General features: G+C 40.3%; 2 protein-coding genes across 3 annotated transcripts in view; one reads left to right on the top strand and one right to left on the bottom strand.

Moving 5' to 3' along the window:
• Positions 1 to 1,239: 1,239 nt before the first annotated feature.
• On the bottom strand, positions 1,240 to 8,816 carry WDR12 (WD repeat domain 12). Its single transcript, XM_029959536.1, has 12 exons — positions 8,798 to 8,816; positions 7,597 to 7,691; positions 6,846 to 6,952; positions 5,941 to 6,056; positions 5,431 to 5,585; positions 4,718 to 4,763; positions 4,451 to 4,536; positions 4,132 to 4,272; positions 3,915 to 4,020; positions 3,295 to 3,427; positions 2,427 to 2,499; positions 1,240 to 1,701 (listed from the first exon to the last, which is right to left on the bottom strand). The coding sequence occupies exons 2-12, from the start codon at positions 7,618 to 7,620 to the stop codon at positions 1,624 to 1,626; spliced, it is 1,065 nt and encodes a 354-aa protein (XP_029815396.1). The 5' UTR covers positions 7,621 to 7,691; positions 8,798 to 8,816; the 3' UTR covers positions 1,240 to 1,623.
• A 3,125-nt stretch (positions 8,817 to 11,941) lies between these two features.
• Positions 11,942 to 24,300, top strand: part of CARF (calcium responsive transcription factor) — a 34,361-nt gene continuing 22,002 nt past the window's right edge. The window contains exons 1-6 of one of the 2 annotated variants that reach the window (XM_025895015.2): positions 11,942 to 12,063; positions 13,637 to 13,858; positions 14,954 to 15,074; positions 17,299 to 17,428; positions 19,099 to 19,183; positions 23,143 to 23,332. In XM_025895015.2, coding sequence (XP_025750800.1) covers positions 11,953 to 12,063; positions 13,637 to 13,858; positions 14,954 to 15,074; positions 17,299 to 17,428; positions 19,099 to 19,183; positions 23,143 to 23,332 — 859 coding nt within the window. In that variant the 5' untranslated portion in view covers positions 11,942 to 11,952. Of the gene's footprint in view, positions 12,064 to 13,636; positions 13,859 to 14,953; positions 15,075 to 17,298; positions 17,429 to 19,098; positions 19,184 to 23,142; positions 23,333 to 24,300 lie in introns of those variants that run through there. The other variant, XM_018071621.2, reaches the window with a different exon arrangement.

A 24,300-nucleotide genomic window follows, 5' to 3' on the forward strand; every position in this document is an offset into this window, starting at 1 on the left:
CTTTTTTGTTTTAATACTAAAAAATTATTATAAAATTATTTTTAAACTTTTATGAACAGTAGACCAATGATTGCTGCAATAGGCTGGCATATCCACAAGTGTAGTGTGAAATTATACACATCTCTAATAGTGAGGACAAGGGAGTGCTGCATGTTCCTGCTCAAAAGATGCTTCGTATTTTTGGTAAGTTTACAAAACAAAATAGCTATTCAGACCTTATTTACAAGTTCCAGTCTGTGGGGTAAATAGAAGGCAATGTTTTAAACGAATCAAGTTTAAAGAAGAAAAAAATTAGCTGCTATATTAATGTATGAATGGCATATATTGCTTTAGAATGGACAAACACGTACTAAGAACATGCACATGGATAATGAGGACAAGACACCAATTCCTTGTAAGCAGCATTTGTTAATATTCTGTTAATTGCAGTACTTCACTTGCAGACCAAAGGGATCAGAGATCTTCCCCTGTACCCTTGCCATTTTCACTACAGTTTTGCTGTTCTGGTATTTCTTAAAACTCCTTACTCAGAACTTGTCTATCTTATAAACCTGAAGGTCAGAGCTGTCACTCTTCAAAGAAAATTGTCTTGCAATTAAAACATTTGACTTAGTTGTTCTGTACAGGTCTTACATTTATTGAAAGGCAAGACATTAGTGAGGCTATTCAAGTTTGTTTTCCACACTGCTGAACTATATGCTGGTTTAACATCACACACATGGCATCTAACAAGCTGCAGGAATAGCTTTTTCATTTTAATGCTGAACCAAAAGCAAAACCACCAGCAGAGAAACTGAGCATGTTTGGATAGTACTATCACCCTAAAAGCTATTGCAGCTTCTTGTATCCACTCTTTCTAGGAACAAATCACTTAGTCTTCTGCCTTCTCTGTGTGATTCTCCACTTGTTTCAATACATCTGTTGCTTTCTAGAAGCAAGATATACTGCATTAGTTGTACTGCAACACAACATGTACTGTGGCACAAGGCACGCACATTTACAGAGACATCTACAGCCCTAATTTATGAGCTCCAACAAATTGGAATATTTCATCTGCCAGTAAATCTGTCAAGTTCCTTTATATCAAGCCCCTTGCACTGCAATCATACCAAATCTTCATCCTAGAAAAAAGCCTGCGTTTATCAATTAAGGACTTATTTGTAAGAACTGCCAACAGCCCTGTTGAGAGGAGAGCTGAAATCTGATTTTCTTCTGAAATGATGCACTAAACCAATGAACTGTTGATAAGATCTTTATTTTTTTTTCAGGGGAAAACAGGTAAATTCAAAAAATAATTTAGTCAGTGAGTAGTTTTTCTGTAAGTATCGGCAACAATTTACTTCTTATTAAAAGGGCTATACAAATAGTCATTTAGAAGATGTTAATTCAAAGCCATCAGAAAGGGAGGAAGTTCCCTTTGCTTTGCTTCACATGAATCCTATTTGTTTTTTTGCTATTTTTCTGTGACAAATATGGATATAGGTTACCAATATAAAACCAGGAACAGCTCTCTGAGCAACAAACTCGTCATTTCTTCAGATGTTGATTGTGTAAGGATGTTAACAGAGAGCAACTGCTGAAAAATTCCTTTTTTGTAAAAAAAAGTTTTCTGGCTGTTGACCTTCATGCCCCAACATCAGTGGCTGTAGCTGGGTATCTGTAGCAATACAGTTTGTTGTCTGCACCTCCACTCAGTAACAACTGATGAGAGAAGAAAACTGTGATTAATATCAGAACTAAGCAAAACAAGCACACAAGTCGAGGACTCAATTTTTCTGTCCTTTGAAGACATAAAAAGAAGTAATGAATAATGAACTGTTAATGCATGACTAAAACCCAGAATCAATGTGCAGAACCAACTTTGTTTCTTACCCTCCTCTTAAAATTACAAGTAAAGTTTTCGTAGGAACTTTGCTAAAGTTTTTCCTGACTTTTACTGACAACAGGAGCCACAATGAGCATCTTGGGATGTCAACAAAATGGGTTTTTTTTGGTCATTTTAAAAACATGTGTACCACTACAGTAGCAGGTAAGTTTCCTATAGAGGATTATATAGTTTCCCCCTTCTACATGTACTGGCATGCACAAGCTTCCACTTCATGCTGCCACTTTAGTCTCAGTGGCAGAAAATGGTGCCCTGGAACGTGTATTTTCTCCGTGAGGTGCAGTGCTGTTCTCGTGGCTCTCCTTGTCTGGAATATCAGTATAACACTGAGTTAATGCTACAGAGCTCCAGCTCCCACCCCACTCTTTTGCACAGGAGTGTGGGGATGTGCTGCAGTGCATGTGACAGTAACACCCACTTATCAACCACAGCACAACTCAAACTTCCTGTTCTCTCTTTAAGCATAACACTCCATGACTGCTTTTAGCCCTCATCCTAACCACCACTCATAAATTCAGTAACTTGCTCTTCAGATTCTTACCCCTGCTTCTGTCCAGTCCACACACAAAACTTTGTCTTCATGAGCAGCCAAGTCATACAGAGGAGCTTTGCAACTAGTAAAAAACAGGTATTTACAGTCACATGTTTGAAATTACGTGAGCAATCACAGAAAATAGAATTGGTCCCTGGAAGAAATAATATCACAAAGCTATCAAACAGATGTGATCAAGCAATTATCTGTACTTTCTTAAAGTATTTATATCTACCATCTGTGATGTTTCCACTGCTTTCCCCAGAGCTGATCACATTAGTATTATCCTCCCCTACATCCCCAAAGAGCAAAGCAGCAACATCCTTCATCTAGTTGCAAACTACCTTAATACTGAAATTTAACCAGTGTTTAGGAACAGTTTATTATTTAGTTTCTTTCTTCCATGTGTGGATGCTGCTCAACTGTGTGCATTTTCCAGGAAAGCCATTTCTGTCTTCTGAATGCAAAGCATTTCACTGCTTGGAAACCTGTAATGAAGGATCTGAAAAACGTATCAAGTAAAACTTCACACTGTTAGGCTCTTTTCTTAGAAAGAGAATTATTTTGTTCCTTAAAATAGAATAGTGGTCAGCAGACCACTTGCTGTTCCTAATCTCAGTGGCAATGTTACGGTTGCTGCTTTTTGCGTGTCACCAAATGCTGCTGTTACTGCCAGGTAAGTCCCATGGGAGCACCATGCAGCCCCCTCAGATATTAAGCCACAGGCCCCCTAGTAGTCTAAAAGTACTTTTCTCTCTTTTATTATATGCCTGACTCCCAAAACCTAGAGGATTCTCACAGATGCCACAGGAGATTCTAATCAATGTCTCTGACTGCTTTTGTTATTGAACAACAACAAAATGCAGGTTTATGTTACCTCCTCGTGTCCCAAAGCTTCACAATGTTGTCCAGAGATCCAGAGATCAGCTGATGCTCATGGGTAGGTGACCACTTCACACATGTCACCCAGCCTGTGTGAGAAGTCAGAGACAGCAGAACCAAGGAGCCATCTGAACAGAAAAGGAGGGAAAAAAACCAGACATCAGCAGATGCCAACTGCATATAAAATCCAGAGAGAAAAGCAGTCAGCAACTTCCTTGTGCAACTTCTTTTTCTCTGACCTGTTTATGATATAGAGTACCATGTCTAAGTTACTACTATTTCACTTTAATGGTGATCTGACCAACCTAAGTATTAACCTTACAAAAAAAAATAAAAAGGTTCAGTCCTGCAACTGCACAGTTGAACATTAGTAAGTTTAAGAAAAAAACCAAGCAAAACCTAAGCTCAGTTAGATTTCTTAATTACTATGTAAGGAAACAAAAGAAGTCTTACACCAGATTACAGAAAACAGATGTAATCTTTGTATTTAATAAAAGCCCCCCTAAGTGGCTGGTTTCAAGCAGAGGGACCAGAAAATAGTTTGAGATGTCTCCCAACAGGAAAAAGTTCTGATTTTGAAAAACAACTCTGAGACCATGCATGTTTTTAGCTCACCTTTGCTGCGAGGATCCCATAGCCTAATATGTCTGTCAGTGCTGCCTGATGCCAGACGTCGACACAGTGGTGAGAAGGAGAGAGAATTAAACACTTTGTTTCCTGTCTGTCAGAAAAGCAAACAGTAATTCTAAGAGAGGAGCTACTATTTTGTGCAACTTCTTTTTCTCTGAGCTGGACTTCAGCTGAACCTACAGACAGAGGATAATGATCTCACCAAAGTAGATTTGAGATCTCCAGTCTCAGCATCCCAGATTTTAATGGTGTGGTCCCATGATGCACTGCAAATTTCTTCAGCATCTGACCACAGCACAGAGGAGACAGCTTCTGTGTGGCCAGAGAGGGTTGCCAGGGGAGTCTAGAATTTAATGGTGACAGACTGGATTGAATATCATCAAAAAATCAATTCTTTCAATAAATAAAAATGTGTCTGAACACATCAGAAGTTTTCATACAGCCATTTTTAACGATGGGGGAAATTTTGTGTGGCCACACTTCTAAAGAAAAATCCTGGACAAACCTGGAGCTCATCTTACCCTCGTTAGTCCCAACTGTTCAGTTTTCTGCTTCTTCCGTGGTCTGTTTGCTGCTTCTTCCATTTCATCCTCTTCATCTGTAGGTACTGTGACAGAAGACAGGCAGACATGAGCCAGAAGTTTTTGAATTCCATCTCAATGCAAGTAATTAAACAAAACCCTGTATTTACAGTGCCTACAAATATCATGCAGGTGGATAACCATACCTGAAATTGTGTAATTAACCAAACCAGTAACTTAATATAGCCTTACAAGCTTACATCTTACCTGCAGACCAGATCTTTAACATCTTATCCCAGGATCCACTGCAGAACTGTACGAACAAAAATATTTGGTTAAAAGTTGATCCAGACAGACCTTGCAAGACAGAACTACTTGAAAATTACCTAATGGTAATGAAGAATTGTGCTAGGATCCTAAAACAAACAAATGTTTGGCATAGATAAAATTATTCTTTTTCCTTCCTTTGTAGGGAAAATATCTACTAAATATCTATTTCCTTCAGCACCAAAAGGTTTTACTTTAACTTGTCTGATATTGAGTCAAGCTGGGAGCAATAACTCCACCTTTGATGTGAGTGTTGAATTCCTGCATGAAGGGAAAGAACCTTTTTACCACTTACTTTTTCTGAGTACCACTCTGGAAGTTTTTTTCCCCACCAAAACCACTGTGGAAATTTAGGTCAAATTTGAAAATAGCTCACCATAACACAAAATTCACATGCATTTAAAGTAAAATATACTTTAAAACAAACATTTAACTTGTTTTCCAACCTAAATGATTCTATGATTCTATGGCTTAGCATTGATATAGCACTCCTAATTCTCAATAACCACCTTTATAACAAGGCTGGAAACTTATCAGTGTGTCAGTCCGAAAAACATTATGACAAGTACCTATTCAGGGACAAAGAGATGATTTTTGGGATATGGGCTGCTAACATCCCCAAATACAAAGGTTTCTTTCCCGGAGTCACTCACTTTGGTTTTCGTACAGTCCACAGCTATGGAGTCTACACTCCCAGCATGTCCCCTGCAGCAGTGAAGGGCTTTCACTTTGTTTTTCTCCACGTTCCACTCCCACAGCAGGACAGTTTGGTCCATAGAAGCACTGAGTAACAGGCACGATAAACTGTCTGAGGAAGAAAAAAGTTATGCTCACACCCAACTCAGCCTTCCAAAGTCTTTATAGTCTATAATCAGAGAAGAAATAGCAGATGGATAGAAACTTGTATGTATTTCAGTTTACATCACGTTACCCTGCAAGTACAATTAATATATTTACCACTATTTACTAATGAAGACTGCAAGGTGGATAGACAAGGTACATGTTAAAGTAATTATATTTATTACCGTTAAAAAACTATTTTACCCACACCATGACCGAAATAATTACAGCATTTAAATAATTAAATATTCGTGGTTGAGGAATGCTGACATTTCTCCCCCAGTAACTCAAAGTATTACGACTCCCCTAACATATATACTGACCTTGTTTCACCCAGGCCACATCCTTCACTACTTCTGTATGCCCAGCTATTGTCATGATGGATTTTCCTTCCAAAGACCAGACTCGAGCAGTCTGATCGTAGCAGCCAGTTAATATCCTACAGGGTACAGAATTTGAAACATCATTGTCTTTAGGACCAACAGTGTTTTTATGAAAAAAAAAAAGCCTCAACCAGAAACTTGGAAAAATATTAGCACAATAACTGGTTTAAAAAGAAATAGCTTGGAAAAGTAAAAAAAAATCTTTTTGTTACAGAGCAAAGCTTCATTAAAGCCTACAAGCGAGGAGCTAGGAGTACAGGCCAAAAAGAAAAGCAGTGAGAGTACTACATATTCTGGTAAGTGAAAATCACTTATATAATTTACATAATTTAAAATTTAATTTGTCGTTTCTAGTATATTACTATAGGTTCTCAAAGCATTTTCAAACCATTGCTTAATATATGAACATCATCTGGTTGACTGGGAAATGAATGTGAAAACACAGTAGAAAAAGACAATTATGGCTGTTTGGCTTTTTTTAAAGATAAACTCTGCATAAAGTTACACTATTCTATTTGTTGCTAATGAGCGTCACATTGGAAGTCAAGGGTTTAAGCAAAAGAGATGAGGAAATATCACTGTCCTTTAAGAGAAAGGATAGTAAACAGCATTTGTTTTATTTCTTTATATTAGCAATACCTCATGTTCAGTGACTCTGGCTTTTTTCTACTTGTGTTATAGTTATTGTCAGTGAACTGCTCACAAAAGCAAGTAGCTGATTGACTTGCCAGGTTAAAAAAAATAAAACAGAAACAGAGCAAAGAGGGGAAAAAACTCCCCCCATTTAACACTATGGAGGAACAGGAATAAGCAAGACAAAACTTAGAATTGGCTTAGTGTGGTACCATTCTTCAGTGCCTTGAACAGAACTGATCCAGTCATCGTGGAAGATGCATTCTTCTGGCTGAGGGGCCATATATTTCTCCACATACTCTATTTCCACCACTTCTTCCTGAGCTCACAGAAGAAATACTTATTTAGTGAGGTTTTGGGTTTTTTAATCAATAACAATAAAATTTAACTGTAGCATGGTACAAATACACAAAAGCAAAGATCTCGGTATCTAAGTCCTTTGCCACAATAGTGGAACTAAAGTCTTTAGAAAAAAAGTGGGAATTATATTGCTTTCCATATTTTTATCAAGTTACTATTAATAGCAAGCTGAAAGCAAAAGCAAGTAATTTTGCTCTTCTTGAATTCTCTTCTGTATTTACCATACAAAACTGGTGTCTACAGCACTTCACAACGTTTTTCTGGAGGTAATATTAACCTCCCCCATTATCCCCCAAAGTAAGAGACAAAAACATATTAATGATGAACTGAATAAAACAAGAATTTTCCCTCTGGACTGTACACAGACAAAAGAATGGGTAACGATGTTCCTTGCACTGCTCAGTCCCATAGTCTCTAATCACTTTGCAGTTCAGAATGGATTTAAAAATACATGGAATTCTCCTGGGAAAGTCATAAAAGAAGTAAAACCGAGCAAGGAAATCTACCTAGTCAGGATGATAGTGTAATACCTAAAGCAGATTGAAGTAAACTGGCTATGTCTGTTCTGCTGCCCAAGAAGGGGAGAAACTGAGTATGACTTACCGTGGAGATATTTTCCATTTCCATGTGTGTGACCAGCGGCACTCGCAAGAACTGGCCATTGATAAGGAAATCAAATTCCACATATTTGTGATCCTCTAAAACAAATTAGGAAAAATCCATGTTCAGGTGTCACTATTTATTTGATACCATCAAGAACAGCATCATTTTGTGGCTAGTACAGGAGAAGGAGACAGGAAGAGGTTAAAAAAAGACCAAAACAAAACTAAACAAAAACCCCCAAACCAACCAAAAATGACAGAAAAAAAAAAACCAGCCAAATCAGTTAGTTTCTTCTCCCAGTTTTAAGTGGGTAGCCCATGAATCCCAGTGGATTATTTCAGAGGATGGAAAATTTGCTGTTGGGGTTCAAAGAGTTAAGTTCACCTCTTATTGTAATTTTTCTGTAGCTATGTGTAATCAAACCCCAGTGGTGCTTCCATACTGTTCTGTATGGGTCTTGCCACTGCTAGTCCACATCTTTGTTACCATCAGCTAGAGCCCTGTATTTGTGGCAGCAAAATGAAAATCCTAGGAACTTTTGGTTCACACTTCTCCCTCTGTAATGACATAGTTGACAAAGGCCCCACATTTTGGCAGAAGCACTGCAACTGTGTACTAGCTTTCTATTCAAGGTTGTTTGCGACTTCATGGGTTAAAAGCAACTTGCAGAAGACTCAAGAAGATACCATTGGTCCAGTTTCTTATAGATCACGGGATTTTTCAACAGCATGGCACAGGTGTCTTTCCCCAGAAAATCTTTCGAGTCAGTCAGGCCCATTTCAGCTGGCACTGACAGAGGGGCTGAGCTTTTCTCAAAGGCTTTCATAAAACCCAAACATTTGGTTTCATCAGTTCTCGTGCCAGGCTTTGGGCAGCGCTTCCACTCCCATCTGCTGTGGCAGCCTAGCCTGTGGCGCTGGGCACACACTATCCCAGCCTCTGGAGCATCTCTGCCGGGACTGCCGCCCAGCCCCGGTACCTGCGGGGTTTCAGACGGAGTTCCAGGAGAGCCTAACTGTGGGCAGCCAGGCCCAGACAGCCGGGCCGGGCGGGCTCAGCTGCCGCCGTCCCGCGAGGGTCCCCGGGTGTCCCCGGCTGTGACAGCCCGAGGTCCTGCGGCGGCCACCGGCGCTGCCCGGCCCGCCCGGCCGACACGGGGACACCGGGGGGCTCCGAGGGGCCGCCCCCGCCGCGGTACCACCGTGCGCTGGCCCAGCAGCCTTGTTGATGAGCTGGCTGAGGTCGTGGTCTCGGAGGACGCGGGCACCGAGAAGGGCACATCCTCCACGGCGAACCTGCGGGCACAGCGCGCCGTTACCGCCTCCGCGTTACTCGCGCCCGGAACCCACCCCGGCCCGCGAGGGGCGGCCCTCAACTGCGGTTTTCGGTGCGGAACCGCGCCGTGAGCTGCGCCATCGCCGCTGCTGTCCGCCGCTGTCGACCGACACCGGACCACGTGTCGTTGACGAGCCCTTCTCCCAGCCACAACGGCGGTCCGCGGCGCGCCATGCCGCGCTCACCGAGACGTCGCGCGCCGCCGCGCTTCCCGGCGCCCCCCCTCGCGCGCCCCGCCCCGCTCCGTGCCGAGGGCGGCGCGCAGCGTGCGCGGAGCGGTGCGGCGCGCCTGGCGGAGATGCGGCGGGAGCCGAGCCACAGGTGGGGGGACGCCGCCCCGCACACTGCCCCCGGCGCGGGGGCACGGGCCGGGTGTTCCCGCTACTCCCCGCCCGGGGCCGCGCGGCGGGAGCGGTGTGACGGGGCGCGGGCCGAGGGGGAGGCGCCCTCATGCGCCCTCAGGGCTGGGGCGCGGGGGGGCGTCGCGGGGGTCGCTGGCCGGCGCTGGACAGGGCCTCCATGGCCCCCCTCAGCGGCGCTCTCGGCGCTGTGCCCCCGGGCGGCGGGGGCAGCCCCTCGTGTGGCGCTGAGGGGCGCCGGAGTGGCGGTCTCTGCTTGGAGCAACTCGGGTTGTGTTTCTGGGCATGTCGAGCGACACACCCACTATAAAGTGCCTGCTGAAAGTAGCAAAGCCAAGGCGCGGTGGGCTTTGAAAGGAGCTGTGAGTGAGTTTGTGTTTTGGGAGAAGGCTGCTTGTGTGAGGACCTGCGGTGTGCTCGGGTTACGCGTACATTTTTTCCCACCTTTTTGACAGTCGTTCGTGGCCTCTGGTGAACAGCTGGGCTTTCCCCGGTGGTGACTCGGGTTGTGGGGACTCCACTTGTTGAAGTGGGCAGGTGTTGGTTCTTGTTTTGTGAGACTCTGGAATCTCCTCTATTTCTTAACTATACTTCAAAGATCTAACGTGGTCAGCATAAGTGATAAGGGTGCATCTTACAGTTACCGGTGTTATCTACACAAACATCTCTTGAGAAACCTCTTAAGTGGAAGCCCCCAGTTCTCCTTAACAGCATCTGCCTGCCCTTCCATGACAGAGATAAGCTAGATCTCAAACCTGGTACGAGTTAATATAAAGCTAATTGTAACTCCTGTACTTAAGAGTATCAACTATGCCCTAATTTCCTCCCTGATATGTAATTCGTGCCCCCCATGAATTTGTGCCGTGGTTGGAGAGTGGCAGATGCCCTTAGGGGGAACTTTTTCAGAGAGCCTGGTTGATTTTATAAAACTTTAGGCACTTCTGGGCTGCTTATAAAAAGAAACTGGATAAATATCACTATGTATTTACCCTACTGCTGTATTTTTTCCCCTGAGCTTTGTTATTAACCATAATAGATAGAGGATATGTCCCAAGACAGCTGTCCTTGTGTTCTGTTGCTGGGTTCCAGCATGCTCAAAGTGTGTGCCATCGGTATCTCTGGAACAAACTTAGTTTATCTCAAAGAACTAAATGTGCTGCTTTAGCAAAACTGCCATGTCTTCTTTACATCTTCAAACTGAGAGGAAATGGTTGAATGATGATGAAATCTAGTTTTCTGGTTTTTTTTTTTCATTTGCTGCTAACATACTTCAGGCATCGTAACTGAAACACCTCATAATTTTTCGCAGATCCAAAGCTCCAAAATATTTGGTAAGCATGAGGTAACTTCGCTTGGAACTTGGTTTGGAGTGTCATCACTTGAAAATTGAATGGAAAAATAAATCTACTTTAGATTAAAGTATTAATATATTGAGCATATGAGCAGCTTAACTTCTCAATGTTGTTTGTATCAGCAGGATGTTGTTTGTATTCAGCTTCAAAAGCCAAGGAGATGAAGATTTACTTTGCCTGTGTCCTTTATGCCTTTGCAAAGCAGCATAAATTTGTGCTTTCAGAGTTATACGGTTCCTTTCAAGTTACTCTCTTGCCTTTAACATTCTCCTTACTAAAGCTGTAAATGGTTGAAATACCAGAGCCAAGAAGGTTGATTTTGAGGAATTTACTTGCGTGGTGTGGTGAAGAAGAAGCTGGTAGGAATCATGTGCTAATATAACACAGCTTGTCTTTAAAGTAAGTACTGAAGGGAAGAATCCTAAACACTTTTCCCTCTCCTTCATCCCAAACTGCAGGAATTAAGTTTTCTTCTATTCAGTTGGGTGTATTATGTGTGTAGTCTAATATATTAGTACACTTCTAACGTAGGAGCCAAGTTAATTGTCATTTTGTCTCATTGCTTGTGAATATTTGGGATTGGTCACTGCTTTAAAGGGTGTATTGTGTGCCTGAGAGCATCATCCTGTGGATGTGGCAATTCAGTGTCCAGTATTCTCTGTTTGCTTGAAGGTTTGTAGTGGGCAACTGAGTTCCTTAAAGCTTTCTTTGGGATAGGAGGTACATCTCTGAAGTGCTGGTAGTTCTGTCTTTTTGTCTTTCATCACTGGATTAATGCCAAATTTTGCTTCAATTTAGGTGTTTTCCTGCCCAAAGCATACTGCTGTAGTCTAATAATAGTACTTTTATTTCATTTATATGTTGTTTTATAACCCTTTAAAACAAATGCAGTTTACTTCAAGATGTTATGCATGATGGAGTTGTATCATGCAAATTCTGTCTTTTGATTATGGAAGTAGGTGAATAATGTATTTGTGTGCAGTGCTGGCATGTTTTTAAATATCAAGTGTTCTCTGGATGTGTACCCTTGTTAGTTCAGTGCTTATGGAAATATTTAGATGAAAATGATGGGAGGGTGTATATGTGTTTTGTGTCTGTGTGTGCAATGACAAGTCAAGCAAATTGTCTCATATGAAAGGCTAAACTATACTCCTGGAGCAACACACTGAAGTTTTTCTGCAGCGAGTAATAAAGGGGCAAGGATTTCTTGAGGACTTTGCTGTTAGATTGCAATGGCAAAGAAAACACCTGCAGCAATGTCTTGGCAGGAGGCTGAACTAAACTTCTGGGCTTTTTCAGGTCACCTTGTAATGAAAGAAAACGGAGCTGGCCATGACATTGCTATGGAGGGACCTAACGATTTGTTCGTAGGCAACTGCGATGGTGCAGGAGAGTCTGAGACAAATGATCAGGTTTTCCAGGTGAGGTACAAATGCTTTGTCCTTGTAGATGCTTCCGTTACATCCTCTCTGATGAACTTAAAGTGTTCTATTTCATCAGTGCACTGGGGGTTTTGTGCCTTTATAGTAATACATTTTGTGTTTTAAAAAAGTACAAAAGTTCCTTCCCTTTGATTCTTGTGCCATTCAGTTTTGAACTGATGAATATCCAGATGTTGCATGTAATGGCAACCATCAGTAATTGTATTAATAGATCCTGTTAAAGTGCTGAAGAAAGATGTGTTTGTTGTGTTAACAAAATCCTTCAAAAAAAGAATACTTGATGACATGTCTTGGAGTAGGAGAGGTTCAGAACACTTGAAAATCCGGTCAAGTTGCTTAGTGACCAGATGTGTCAAATAAGAGTCCAGGGACACAGGACATCTGTGTAGGTACTGGAGAAGGGGAATCTTTTATTTAGCTATGTATTATCAAATATTGCCAAATATTCCTGTTCAAGGAGATTTCTGTGTGTGAATGTTCTTCTGCAGAATATTCTTTTAACATAAAATATCCTTCAGGTAGTGATTTAGTAGTGTGCTTATGATCTCTGCACAATGTCTTTAATGCAAGTAGTGTCATGTATTTGTTGCTGCTTTTCTGGTGTATTTTACAGTTTCAGCACAGGAGATTTATACCTGCAGATTTTTTGACAGGATTATTTAGCACAAATGTGACTTTTATATAAAATTTAGAAACATTTTTCTCCGTTCTTTGATTTGTAGTGTGTAAATATTTGTAGTGGGAACGTCAGAGTTCTTTGTGCAATTACTGCAAGAGATATAACAAATTGCAGCCCTTCTTGCTTTGGCCAAATGACAACCTGACGTGTTGTGGTACATAAGGGCTGCCTGTTTTCCATTATTTTTATATACTTAATGTTTATGTTGTTAGAGTTTCAACAAGGCAGATATCTGAGCCCATGCACTTAAATTTTAAAAAAATGGGACGTATTGTAAGACTTTCATTCTGCAAACTCGATAAGAATAATCTTTATTTTTTTGAGAATTTGAAAATCTGATTCTTGGCCTTGTGCTGTACAACTCTTGGACTTGAACTGGAGATTGTATTGATTGTGCTTCTTCTGAGGTAAAGAATTACAAAAATGTATAGAGATTTTTGTCTTCATAGCTAAATGCATGTATCTAAAGGCCAAAGTAGAATAGTATCTAGTATTTCTTTTCGAGTTAAATCAAGTTGGTGAATGTTTTACAATTTCATTTTTGGTGCAAGTTCTCTCAGTTTCTGGGTAGATTTGAGGTATTTTAAAGTGATAAGTGGTTTTGGGGAGCAGATTTCAAGCAGATTTCTGCCCTTAGCAAGAGAGGGTTTGTTCTGGGAAGCAGGAATATGAATACTTTTTCAGCTTGGAAATGGAAATCAGAAGTAGAACTGCTAGTATTAGCCTCTTGATCAGAAGGACAAAAGCTCCCTCCAAGTATACAACACAGCACACTGGTTTTAAATGTTCTTTTCCCTTTCTTTTTTTTTTTTTTTTGTTTCCTAATAGAAGTTGCTACTCAAAGTACATTTTACTGTTTTTCCTCTGTGAAAGCATCTAACGTGCATGGATTCCAGGGATCCACTGTTTGGCCAGAGTGACTCTCCTGCTGCCTTGCCCATCACAGTCCACCTCTTAGGCAGTTCTGCAGCCTCAGCTGTGCCGGCACGGCCACCCCAGCCACGGGCTCCCTCTGCAGAGGAGTTCCAGCTGGCAGACCAAACCAGGCAGCCTCTCTGTGAGCTGCAGCCCCCAGGAGGGCCCAGTGCACCCATGGTGAGTGTGTCTGAAAACGGGGCTGGTGGTGTGTTCACAGACGAGGGAGCCCTTTGAAGAACTCTCTTACATGCTGCTTGTTTGTTGTAGCAACAGCTGATTCAGACTTTAGCAACAAGGTGAAACTTTTCAGTGGTTCAGTTCATGCTTCAGTTTCCCCCCCTCAGGTAGGCAAATCCTTCATGGTCTTCAGCCGTTACTAATAATAAACAACAACTTAATGTCTTTTGCCATTATCAAGCCTGGATGCTGTTGTGTATGAGATCTCATGCTTCTACTGCTGCTGCATTCTCTATATTCCCTGGATAAGTCTCTGTTTTTTCTGGAGGGATTGGAACATTAGCAATAAGCTAACCCATTATATTTCACATTCACCCTCACCCCGCAATTAATTTGCTTAAAACATTGCTTTGTAATTTTAACAGCTGTTTTGTAAAAAGGTAACTCTTACCTAGAGGCCTTGGTTGGCATGTATTGTGCTGTCACTAAAGACACTTCACCCATTTAAAGTGTAATTAATCAGAAACAAGATGATCTTTTATGTTACTCTAGGTTTTGTAACATTGTTGGGAACAAATCCTTTATAATTAACATCATAAGGAGTTACATTTTTCAAAATTCTAGGTAATTTAATTTGCATTTTTGCAAGTCCTGGAACTTTTCTTCTATCTGCTTTTGCATGAAATACTGCCCAGAGAGGTCAGTTTCTCAGAAGTAAAGGTCAAAATTTTTACATATTATGATTAATTTTGCTAGTCTGTGAAAGGGCTTACAGTGAATCCAACTATGAATGCCTTTCAGGTTTTTCATAGTATTATAAATTTCAAATAAATGTGTAATTCATTGTAGAATCATGTAAGGTGCTGGGTTTTTTCCTTTCCTTAATTCAGTTAAAGAGTTATTTTAAAAAGGGGAAAGTAATTTTAAGAAATTGACAGTAAATAGGCAGTTTTCTTATCATGTGAAACGGAGTTAATTTATAGGCCCTAATTCCAACCAAAATGTTTCTTGTACTGGTGATAACCAAACCCAGTCATGCTGCATGATCTCCATACAAACAAGTGCTATTCCTGCTTTTGTGTGATTGCCTTACAGATGATTGTTGCCAGCCAGTCAGAAGATGGACAGGTGCTGCATGTCATTCCTTCTGCTCAGCCAGGAGTGACCCAAGTGATTATTCCTCAAGGTCGGCTTCTGGATGTGACCAGCACACAGGGTGAGTGTAACCTGTGGGACTTGAGGGTGTGAATTCCTGAGTGCATCCTGCCTGATCTCTTTTTGAGCACCTTCTTTGTGTGTGTTTCCTTTCCTTAGTCAGCTGTGAGACAAAATACATCCTGAATCTGCTTTCTGATTATGAATCTGGCACGCCACACGCCACATTTTCTATTGGGCAAAAACCTTACGAAAGAAGAGCTATTATGTCCCCTTTCTGAAGGATATATGATGGGTAGATTGAGATATCAAGCAGAGTTGTTTCTTGCCTTATTTAGCATTGATAAGGATGTTTATGCTGTCAGACAGCTGTACTATCAGCTTCAAATTCTCACTGTCCGTTTACTTCATTTTGAGTGAAGTAGTTAATTTGTGTAGTGCAGAAAGACCAGGATGACATTAATTCTTCTGTTCCAGAAATCACTGGTGATGATGCATTTTTTGTGAAGCCGGGAGTGAATTGCCTGGTAGAAATTCAGTTCCCAGTGAAGGAAAATGAGATGTAACTTTCACTTTGTTGCAATATGATAATTGTCACATTTTAAGTATGAGGGGAGATGTACAACTGGAAGTGCTAATTTTAAGGTTTTCTCTAGAAAATGGACATACTAAGATCTGAAAGTATTGATTATCTGCAAGCCTTGATGGATGGCAAAATGCTGTGTACTAGTTTGCATTCACAGAGATGAGAATGCAAAGACTGAGAACTAGGTGGTCACATTTTGTTAAACTCTCAAAGGTTTTTTTAAACTTTTTTCTTTCTCTCCATGAAATTCTCAAAATCCGAGCAGTAGTTAAGTGCTCCTGTGGAATGATAGCTCAAAGGTAGGACTAGAGTCCTGATGCTGGGTGGATAGAAGATTTGGGATTCAAGTCATGATCCAGCCCTTTTCACTTACAGTTGGAGTGTAGTTCCATGACCTTGCATTGAAAGGCTTGTTCCTGTCCTAATGCTCAACCTTCCCTCCCTTTCCTGCTCCTGCAGGGATAAGACCACTGTTTGGTTACAGCACAGTCTTATATTACTTATAAAGCTGACTGTGAGCCTTTAGTGCTGAAACAATTGTTGCTACTGTTTGTAAGCACTATGTTGCAATGCTGAATAGTATCTTTGTGTTGCCATTGTTCATCCTACATGGGACTCTGTGTCATAGTGTGTGAATACGTGTTCTACAATAGTGGTAGAGGGGTTTTTGGTGGGATGTTTTTGTTTTGTTTTGTTTTTCCTAGAGACTTACTGTATAAAAGACTTTGTAGTTATTTGATCTTTAGCAGACAGTTAGGAAGACTTGTCAGTGGTTTACTATGAAGATTAAAGGGCAAGGAGAATGGCCTGTCAGCCCTTGAGTTTCTCTTGTCTGCACATGGTGGTAATGCAGGAAATGGTGCAGGGTTCAGTGTAGCTGTAGTGTCTTGAGGGGATGTCTGTGTAGGAGGAACCAGTGCTTTGAACCAGAGTGGTGGTAATCTGAGTGCACACGTACTAATCTTCTCATAGAGCTTTCTAGTGGAGTGATTTCTGTACTCTGTCAGTAGCTTATCACTGTCTCTCAGGATGGGGGAAAGAGGCTTTCATAACTGAAGGGCAAAAATCCTTCATCTAAAGAGACTTTGTGTTTTTTTGTTGAGACCAAAATATCGACTGTCTACTTTTGCAGTTTTCCATTATGTTTTTGTTTAACTGTACACACAGGCTTCAGTCTAACAGTAATTTTTGGCTTATGGATTCCTCCTTATTACCAAGAAAGGCTAAAACATTTGCTCTAACAGCACGTCAGATTCAATTATAAGAGGCCTGTTTTTTATGTTTAAGTGTTCTTTACTAAGTACAAAACAGTATCATTGCCTCATTTTTTCTTATTTTAAAAGCAGCCAGTGTGTGATTTGCAGCTGAGCAAAATAGTGCAATCCTGTATGGATTCGTGGAAATGTAAAGCAGAGTAATTTACAAGTTGTTCTGATTATTTGCTTTGCTGTGGAAGGATTAATTAGCAGTAGTGTGATTACCAAAGTCCTTGAATAGAAGCAACCTTATCAAGTGTATCTGCATATGTGTGCCTGGAGTTAGAGTACTGATTCACAACTATTCAACTACTTTGTCATCTATAAAACTTCTTTCATATGTCAAAAGGCTTGGTTTTCCAAACATGAGGTTTAGTCGTAGCTGCTTGTTTCCCCATTCTTTGTTCAGTTATTAACCAGAAGACTGTTTTATTTTTGTAAAGATGCTTCGGAAGAGAACTGTGGTGATGGGAACCTGCAGACTGTGGTGGTGGCTGCTATAGCAGACAGTGCAAGCAGTTACATTCTACACCCACAGGCATCTCTCACTGTATCAAAAAAACCAACCACCAGGTAGGTTGGGAGTGAAAAGGATGAACAATCACTTCGATTCACTGTTAGCACTGGTTTTTTTTCTTGCAGTTTTGATTTTGCAATGGTTATCACAAAATTACCATGGAGTGGAGGTTACGAACCCTTAGTGTTAGTGAATGATGTATAACTAACTGGGTTTTCAGGCAGCTTTTGGATGTACCAGAGCAGTGGAAAAAGCAATTAAAGTACCTGTATTCTATTCCCTGTATTCCAGACATAATTGGATATGTTCTGACTGGAGTACTGGTGGGCATTTAAAGTAACACAGTGCAAATTACTGAAATTACTTTCAATAAACACTGTTACTGCCAACCAAGAGTTGAATGTGATCCAGTGAGGGAACTGCAGGGAAAGTTGATGTTTGAGGGAGCAAAGTTTCTTGTAGGAGTGTACTAAAACCTATATAAACCATCCTCCCTCAAGAACAGTTGATTGTAGAGATTAATTTTTTAGATAGAGGTTTCAGTAGTTGGCATTAACTGTTGAAAGCCCGGTGTTTGTTCTCTGGATAACTTCTTTGGTTTCCTTTGGTAAAATATGAGAAAGTAGCTGGTAACAGTGTATTTTGGTGAAACACTTAGACAGGCACATTGATTAACAAAGCTTCTGAAGTTAATTAGTTGTTAGGGTTTTTTAACTTGATATCCACCTGATTCTCTCCCCATGCTAAATGTTGCCTACTATTTTAATTCCTGAATACTCTGGAATTCTTTTTTGCTTTAAAAAACCCTCAAAGCCTCAAACCAACCAAATAGAGCAACAGCAGAAAAAAAACCCAAAAAAACAACCAAACCAGAAAAAACCCAAACCAAACCAAAAACAAAACAAAAACCACAAACAAATAAACAAAACAAACAGACAAACAAATTATGACAACAGAAAAACTCCCAAAGAAGGTGTTTGCTCTGTGGACCGTAGGCTGGCTTTGTGCTGGTTTATGCTCTTCAGAAATTGAGATGTGGAAAAGATCAGAGTCATCTCACTCCAACACAAATTATATGTGTTCAAGAAACATGTAAAATGAAGAGAAACAGTTTGTGAATGGATGTTGAGAACACAGTCTGTACATGCCAGAAAAATAATCCTGGAAAGGAGGCATATTTTTATAGACAGGAGGTGATGCACCTGTTTTGGAATAATAAACATTGAGTAAGCATTGTTTCTGGCCCAGGATTTAAGGAATGGAGAAACTAGGTGTGTACTTAAAATAGTTATTGGAGTTGTTTTTCAGTAATTTATAAAATATATTAAAATGTGCAGTGTTTGATATTGGTTTTAGTCTTTAGCATTTTACCATCAGTCTGCATAAGAAAATTATCCAGACAATCAGCTGGTTTATTTCACCGGGTTTTGTCTATTGTTGTCAAGCAACAACACTAAGAATACTGAATGGTTGGAAGTCTTGAATGTAGAAAACAGTGGGTTTTTTAAATACTTACATTTATTGTAAATTATTTTAACAATGAAATAGAATATGAAGAAAAGGAAGCCCAGGTTTTTAAGGCATGTTGATACAATATGCATGGTTGGATCATATGCTCTAGGGTTATACATAATGCACTGATTTGATGTTACCTGTAGTTCAGACTAAATTGTTGCTTTCCTGAATGTCTATAAAGACTTCTATTATATTTTTTTTTCTTTTTCAGGGTAGTGGAAGATCCTTTTCATATCCCCCACCAACCTTTGCCACTAAATACTCCTGCATGGGCACGCTGTCTCAGGAACTGTGAGGTGGGACACAAAGAATTCTGACTTGGTGTTTTATTATCTAGATCTAAGACAGTGATCCTATTCCATGAAAGGAATAATTCATAATTGTAGAAGTTGTGTTCAAGCTTCCTGGTATATAGTAGTGGTACTGCTAACACAGTTAAACACATAAAATGCTGTGGAATCCTTTTCTATTTTGAGAATGTTAGAATAACTGACCAGCAACAGCTTCTGAAGCAAAAAATGTGCTGCTGAAAACCTGATGCCTTACAGTGCTGGGAAGAATCATTGTGCACCATGTAAGGACTTGCTTTTGAACTACAGGGCAAACTTTGCTGACCTCTGCAATTATTCATGCTAGTTTGTGTTACCACACAGAAATGAAACTCCATGTGACTGGCCAGTGTCAAGTCTGAGACTTAAAGCACCTTAATGTCAATATTTTATTAAGGATTTCTGTTTTATATATTCTATGTCTTTTTTTTCTTTTTTGTCCCAGCAGGTTAGGTTACCTGTGCTTATTTTCTCTTTTGTTAAGTGCTCTATCTTTATTCCCTGTGATGGCTTTTGACCTAAACAGAACTTTTCCTTTATTTGCATATTGTTAGGTGTCTGCAGAACTGTCCTGATGACTGGATCCTATCAACAGCTAGAATGTATCCTAAGTCACTTAAAAGGAAGGGAGGAGAGAAGGGAAGACTCTTGAGAGTTCAACTACCCCTTCCTCCTGCTACCAGACTCTTCCTGATAGATGTTTATTTCATTTTCCCTTAATACTTTTTGATAGGAAATCTTATACTCTCTAAGTTCTTCATCTCTTTAGATATCTCTACCACTTGAGTTTTGTCCTATCAACTTGGCCACTGATAACTGGAAATTACCATTGCAGGGACTTAGAAATTGAGTTTCTTTCTAAGTATCCACTTAGAAATAATTTTTAAATATATTAATCTCTTCCTCTTTTTATATGCCATGTATTTCATACAAGTGGTACTGTCCACTCTTATAGCCACTTAAATGTTAAGAGGTCAGAAACTTATTAGCAGGAATTCTTCCATGGTGGAGACACTATTTTCATAGAATCAGTCTCTTAATTCAGTTGGCCAGTTAGTTGGCAAAGTTCACTAAACTGTGTTTTTAGCACTATGTGGCACATACTTTCTTATCTTAACATCCATATGGCTTATCTGAATCATTTATTATTGTTTTCATTTTATAGTAGGACTTGTATTATGATCTACTTTGTCTATCTATTACAAGAAATTTCACCTGCTCTATTTAAAATTCACAGCAGCATTTATAGGAGAGATCTTATTTTTATAGAACAGGAAATAGAAATATTATCTGTTTGAAGTGTTCTGAGGACATAAACGTCTGCTTCTGCTGTTCAGCAGAACTGTTGCCTGTATGCACTAATCCTCCCTGATCCACTGGAGACTGCTAGGATGTATGTACCTTTTCATGGGCACAGACTAGAGACAATGGGATTTTGGGGTGTCATTTATCTTTCAGGTGTGACTGTCTTACATATTATTCTGTTACTAGTGACAGAATTGCAGGGTCCTACTGAAACTTGGAGGGGTGCTGGTAAATCTGTCAACTCACAGTTCCACTATTGCAGTTGCTTGCCAGAATAGAGACAAACAGTGCTGAGGTCTGTGTGACTTTCACAGAAGATGTCAGCAGGTGAAGCCACTGCACCCTAAAGGGCAGTGACTCCTTTGGTAGTTAGTACTGCAGGTAAACACAGAGAGTAAAAGCTACAGTTATCCAAATTAACACTAAGCTTTGTGTTTGATGTTGATTCCCTGACTGCCTTGAAATGTTCAGCTGTGTCTAGACAGCATAATGCCTCTGGTACCCTGCTGCTGTTAGTTCACCCAAGGAAACTGCAGTTTTGGTCTATGTACTTTAGTGTAAGCTTTTATGTACCTTTGCTGAGATGAGGCCAGAGGAGAGAAAAGGAATTGCTCCTTTTTTTGGCTTGAACCTCAGAGTGAAAGGGTTGAAGAGTATCTGATTACTTCCAGGTAATTACTTTGTTAATAAAAAGTGAATTTAAAACCAGCTCTTTTCAATAACCTACTTAGTTTTCAATGGTGTGATCAGAATGCATTTCCAGCATGTATCAGCATACTGAAATAAAGTGTAATTATAAACTGCATTAATTAACTCTACAAAGCTAAGTTAATTTATTTATCTGAAGCAGATGGTCTCATTTGTCGATTTTTTTCCCTACTTGCAAAGCTCATAGAGAGCAGGGATCTTATGTGCTTATGATTTTCTTCTTGTCCTCCTCCTCCCCGCCACCAATTTAAGGAAATGATCTAACTTGTGCAAAAGTAAAGCCAGAATAGGAGACAGTACCTTAACTGTTATTGCTACTTTTCTGGCACAACAGTTTTATCAGTCTTCTCATCTCCTTAGAATAAGGTCAATGTCCTATTTATAGTGACAAGTGTAAGATAACATTAAAAAAAACCTGATTGTGCAGTCTTTATTGTGTGGAGTGGTGCTGTAATCCCTACTGTGAAAGGCAGCATCCCAGGTTTCTATAAGGAAGGTAGTTCTGGTACTTCTCAGACTGCTTTGCTTCTCCTGGATTTTTCAGACCAAGTTTTGGACAGAAATGTTATTTATAACTTCTTAGTAAACGATTGCCAACCTCTCTAGCTCTGCACAGCTGTGTGGGTGCAACCTGTGCAGACTTTAACTGCTGGAGCAGTGTGCTGGCAGAGCAGGCGGTGCTGAAGTGTCAGCACCTCGTGGCTCAGAGTGACTCCCATGCAGTGGACACACAGCCCTCAGTGTCTGGCCTTGCACTCACAGCAACACTGTGCTGGCCCAGTTCATTCACAAGATCTTTGTTGGTTCTTGGTTGATTTAGGTTTTGCACAGACATTTTGGTTTTCTTAGATGACTATGAGGCAGATTTTAGGCAGGTGTCACTGAAGTATCTGTGCAATAACAATTTTGAAGAGACACCATTGCTGCTTTTTTTGTCAGTATTACTTAAACATCTGTCTGCTCTGTCACTGAAGGTGGCAAAAGAGTTCCATCAGACTTTGGTACTCATTCGGAGTGTGTTTGTCCCACAGACTGAGCTGGCAAACTACTCTGGGTGTTACTTACAGCCGGTTGCCCAACCTGTCCCTGAACTGCTTATGAACAGAAGGAAGCATGGCATTCTGAATTTGGGTGGAAAGTTCTCTGTCCCAGTAGTTTTGCTGATAGCTGGCTGGCCCTGGTAGACCAGCACTGAACCAGCTGTGATGGCACTGAGTAGCTGGATAACTACTTGGAGTCTAGTTAGATGCAGTTTTTGTGGAGTTGCCAAGATTGTAGCAGAGTTCATTGCAACCATCATCAGTTTGCACATGGCAGATCTGGTATAGTATGTTTCTGTGTAATGTTGAGAATCAAGAGTGCATTGAAGGCTGGGAGAGATATTATGTGGGACATTCCATTCAAAGTTAGTGCACTAAGTGGGTGAGACAGTTACTGGTGGTATGTGGGTGTATTCTGCTCCAGTGCAGTGGAGCATGTGTGTGTTGCAGTACATGCATAGACAATTATTAGTGGTTCAGAGATTCTCTGTGGCAGTCAAGTGAAAAACTTCATCTAAGGCAAATTTGTGTAGGTGGTGACTGTACCCAAAGTGTGTACTGGGGGGAAACCACAGGAGTGAAGTTGTCCTATGGAAATCAGAGTTGGCAGTAACTGTAACTGTGTCAGGGGTTCTTGGTGTTCTTAGGGTCTTGAGTGGCTGACAAGCTCCTGACCTCAGTGGAGACCGCTCTGGCGTTAGATCCTACGTTAAATCTCTGTGAGGTACTAATGTGGGGACAGAAAACATGAAACGCCAAAAATCTGGGCCTATGTTCTCACCTGCCAGAGTCCCTGACTGCTTTTGTTTTCTTGTGTAATGTTCAGCAGTCAGCTGGGGAATAATCCTATTATTTCACCTCCTTTCCATGCAGAAAATTGGGGACTCGTACCGCGGCTATTGTGTGAGTGAGACAGAATTAGAGAGTGTTCTAACGCTACACAAGCAGCAAACACAAAGTGTGTGGGGGACACGCCAGTCTCCAAGCCCAGCCAAACCCGCCACACGGTTGATGTGGAAATCTCAGTATGTCCCATATGATGGGATCCCCTTTGTCAATGCAGGTAACTAACTTTTATTTTAATAACTGCTTTCAAAATTTCAACATTAGCTTCCAGCTGGCCATAAAGAGGAGTCTTTATGTTGTTCCTTAGTGTTGGTAAAGTCAAGGCATAAACATAAAAAAGGAGCAGTTTGGGCATTTCTGTGACACAGTCTGAAGGAGCTTGTTTTCTGAAACAAGAGGAAACGTTTTTTTGAGGTTTTTTTATGTTTTGTTGTGATTATTTCCTTTTGTCCTTTAGGAATTAGTTAAGTACTGTTTGATGGGGGTTCATGTGATGAAATCTTTAAGGGGGAGGTTCCATCTGCTCTATTAGGACATGAAAGTGCTCATAAGGATAAGAGCTTGTTCGCTTATTCTTGCCTAACTTGAAGATCTTTTGAAGAGTTTGTTCCTCAGGAGTCAAGAAACTATTTAAGTTGCAACCTTTAAAAAAAATAAATAAATTTTAAAAAGCAACCACACAAGATAAACATCAACATACCTCAGCAGACAGATTTTTGTTTGTTTTTTTTTAAATGAACATGAATACTTCATAGGTTGGTAATTACATATTTAGCTCATAAATGTTATGTGTTACTAAGAGTTAATTTGGATATTAAATGAATGGGGTTTAATTGTTACATAGAGAAAATGATTGGCAGGAATGTAGGTTATGTGCTTGGGTTTTTTCTTTTCTTTTTCTTTTTTTTCCCCTGAAAGTTACTGAAAAAGTGAAGTATTAGCACCAGTTTTAAAGCTTCAGCCATAAACTGTGAGGTAAAAGAAAACAAAGTCATCAAAATCTTGATTGTTATTTTTAGTGAGAATTTTGGATGGTTGAAGCTTTTGTTAAACAAGGTCCCTATCAAACTGGTTTTGAGATTCAGTTTAGCAAAGACTAGTTTAAAGCTGTTGCAGTCTTTTCAATCCTGAAATTTACATTTTAAGTTTGTATGTTAAAATGTTTGTTAATGTTTGTTTGTTAAA

The sequence above is a fragment of the Manacus vitellinus genome, unplaced genomic scaffold, assembly GCF_001715985.3.
Source record: "Manacus vitellinus isolate BGI_N305 unplaced genomic scaffold, ASM171598v3 scaffold_20_pilon, whole genome shotgun sequence".
In the NCBI taxonomy this organism is placed as follows: Eukaryota; Metazoa; Chordata; class Aves; order Passeriformes; family Pipridae; genus Manacus; species Manacus vitellinus.

What these genes read in the sequence shown, in the direction of transcription:
- WDR12 (XM_029959536.1), bottom strand. Translation starts at nt 7,620, where the DNA reads ATGGAAATGGAAAATATCTCCACG. An exon ending in TGGACTGTACGAAAACCAAA is followed by an intron (nt 4,764 to 5,430) that starts GTGAGTGACTCC and finishes TTGTTCGTACAG; the next exon opens with TTCTGCAGTGGATCCTGGGA. An exon ending in AAGCTTTGGGACACGAGGAG is followed by an intron (nt 2,500 to 3,294) that starts GTAACATAAACC and finishes GTTTTTTACTAG; the next exon opens with TTGCAAAGCTCCTCTGTATG.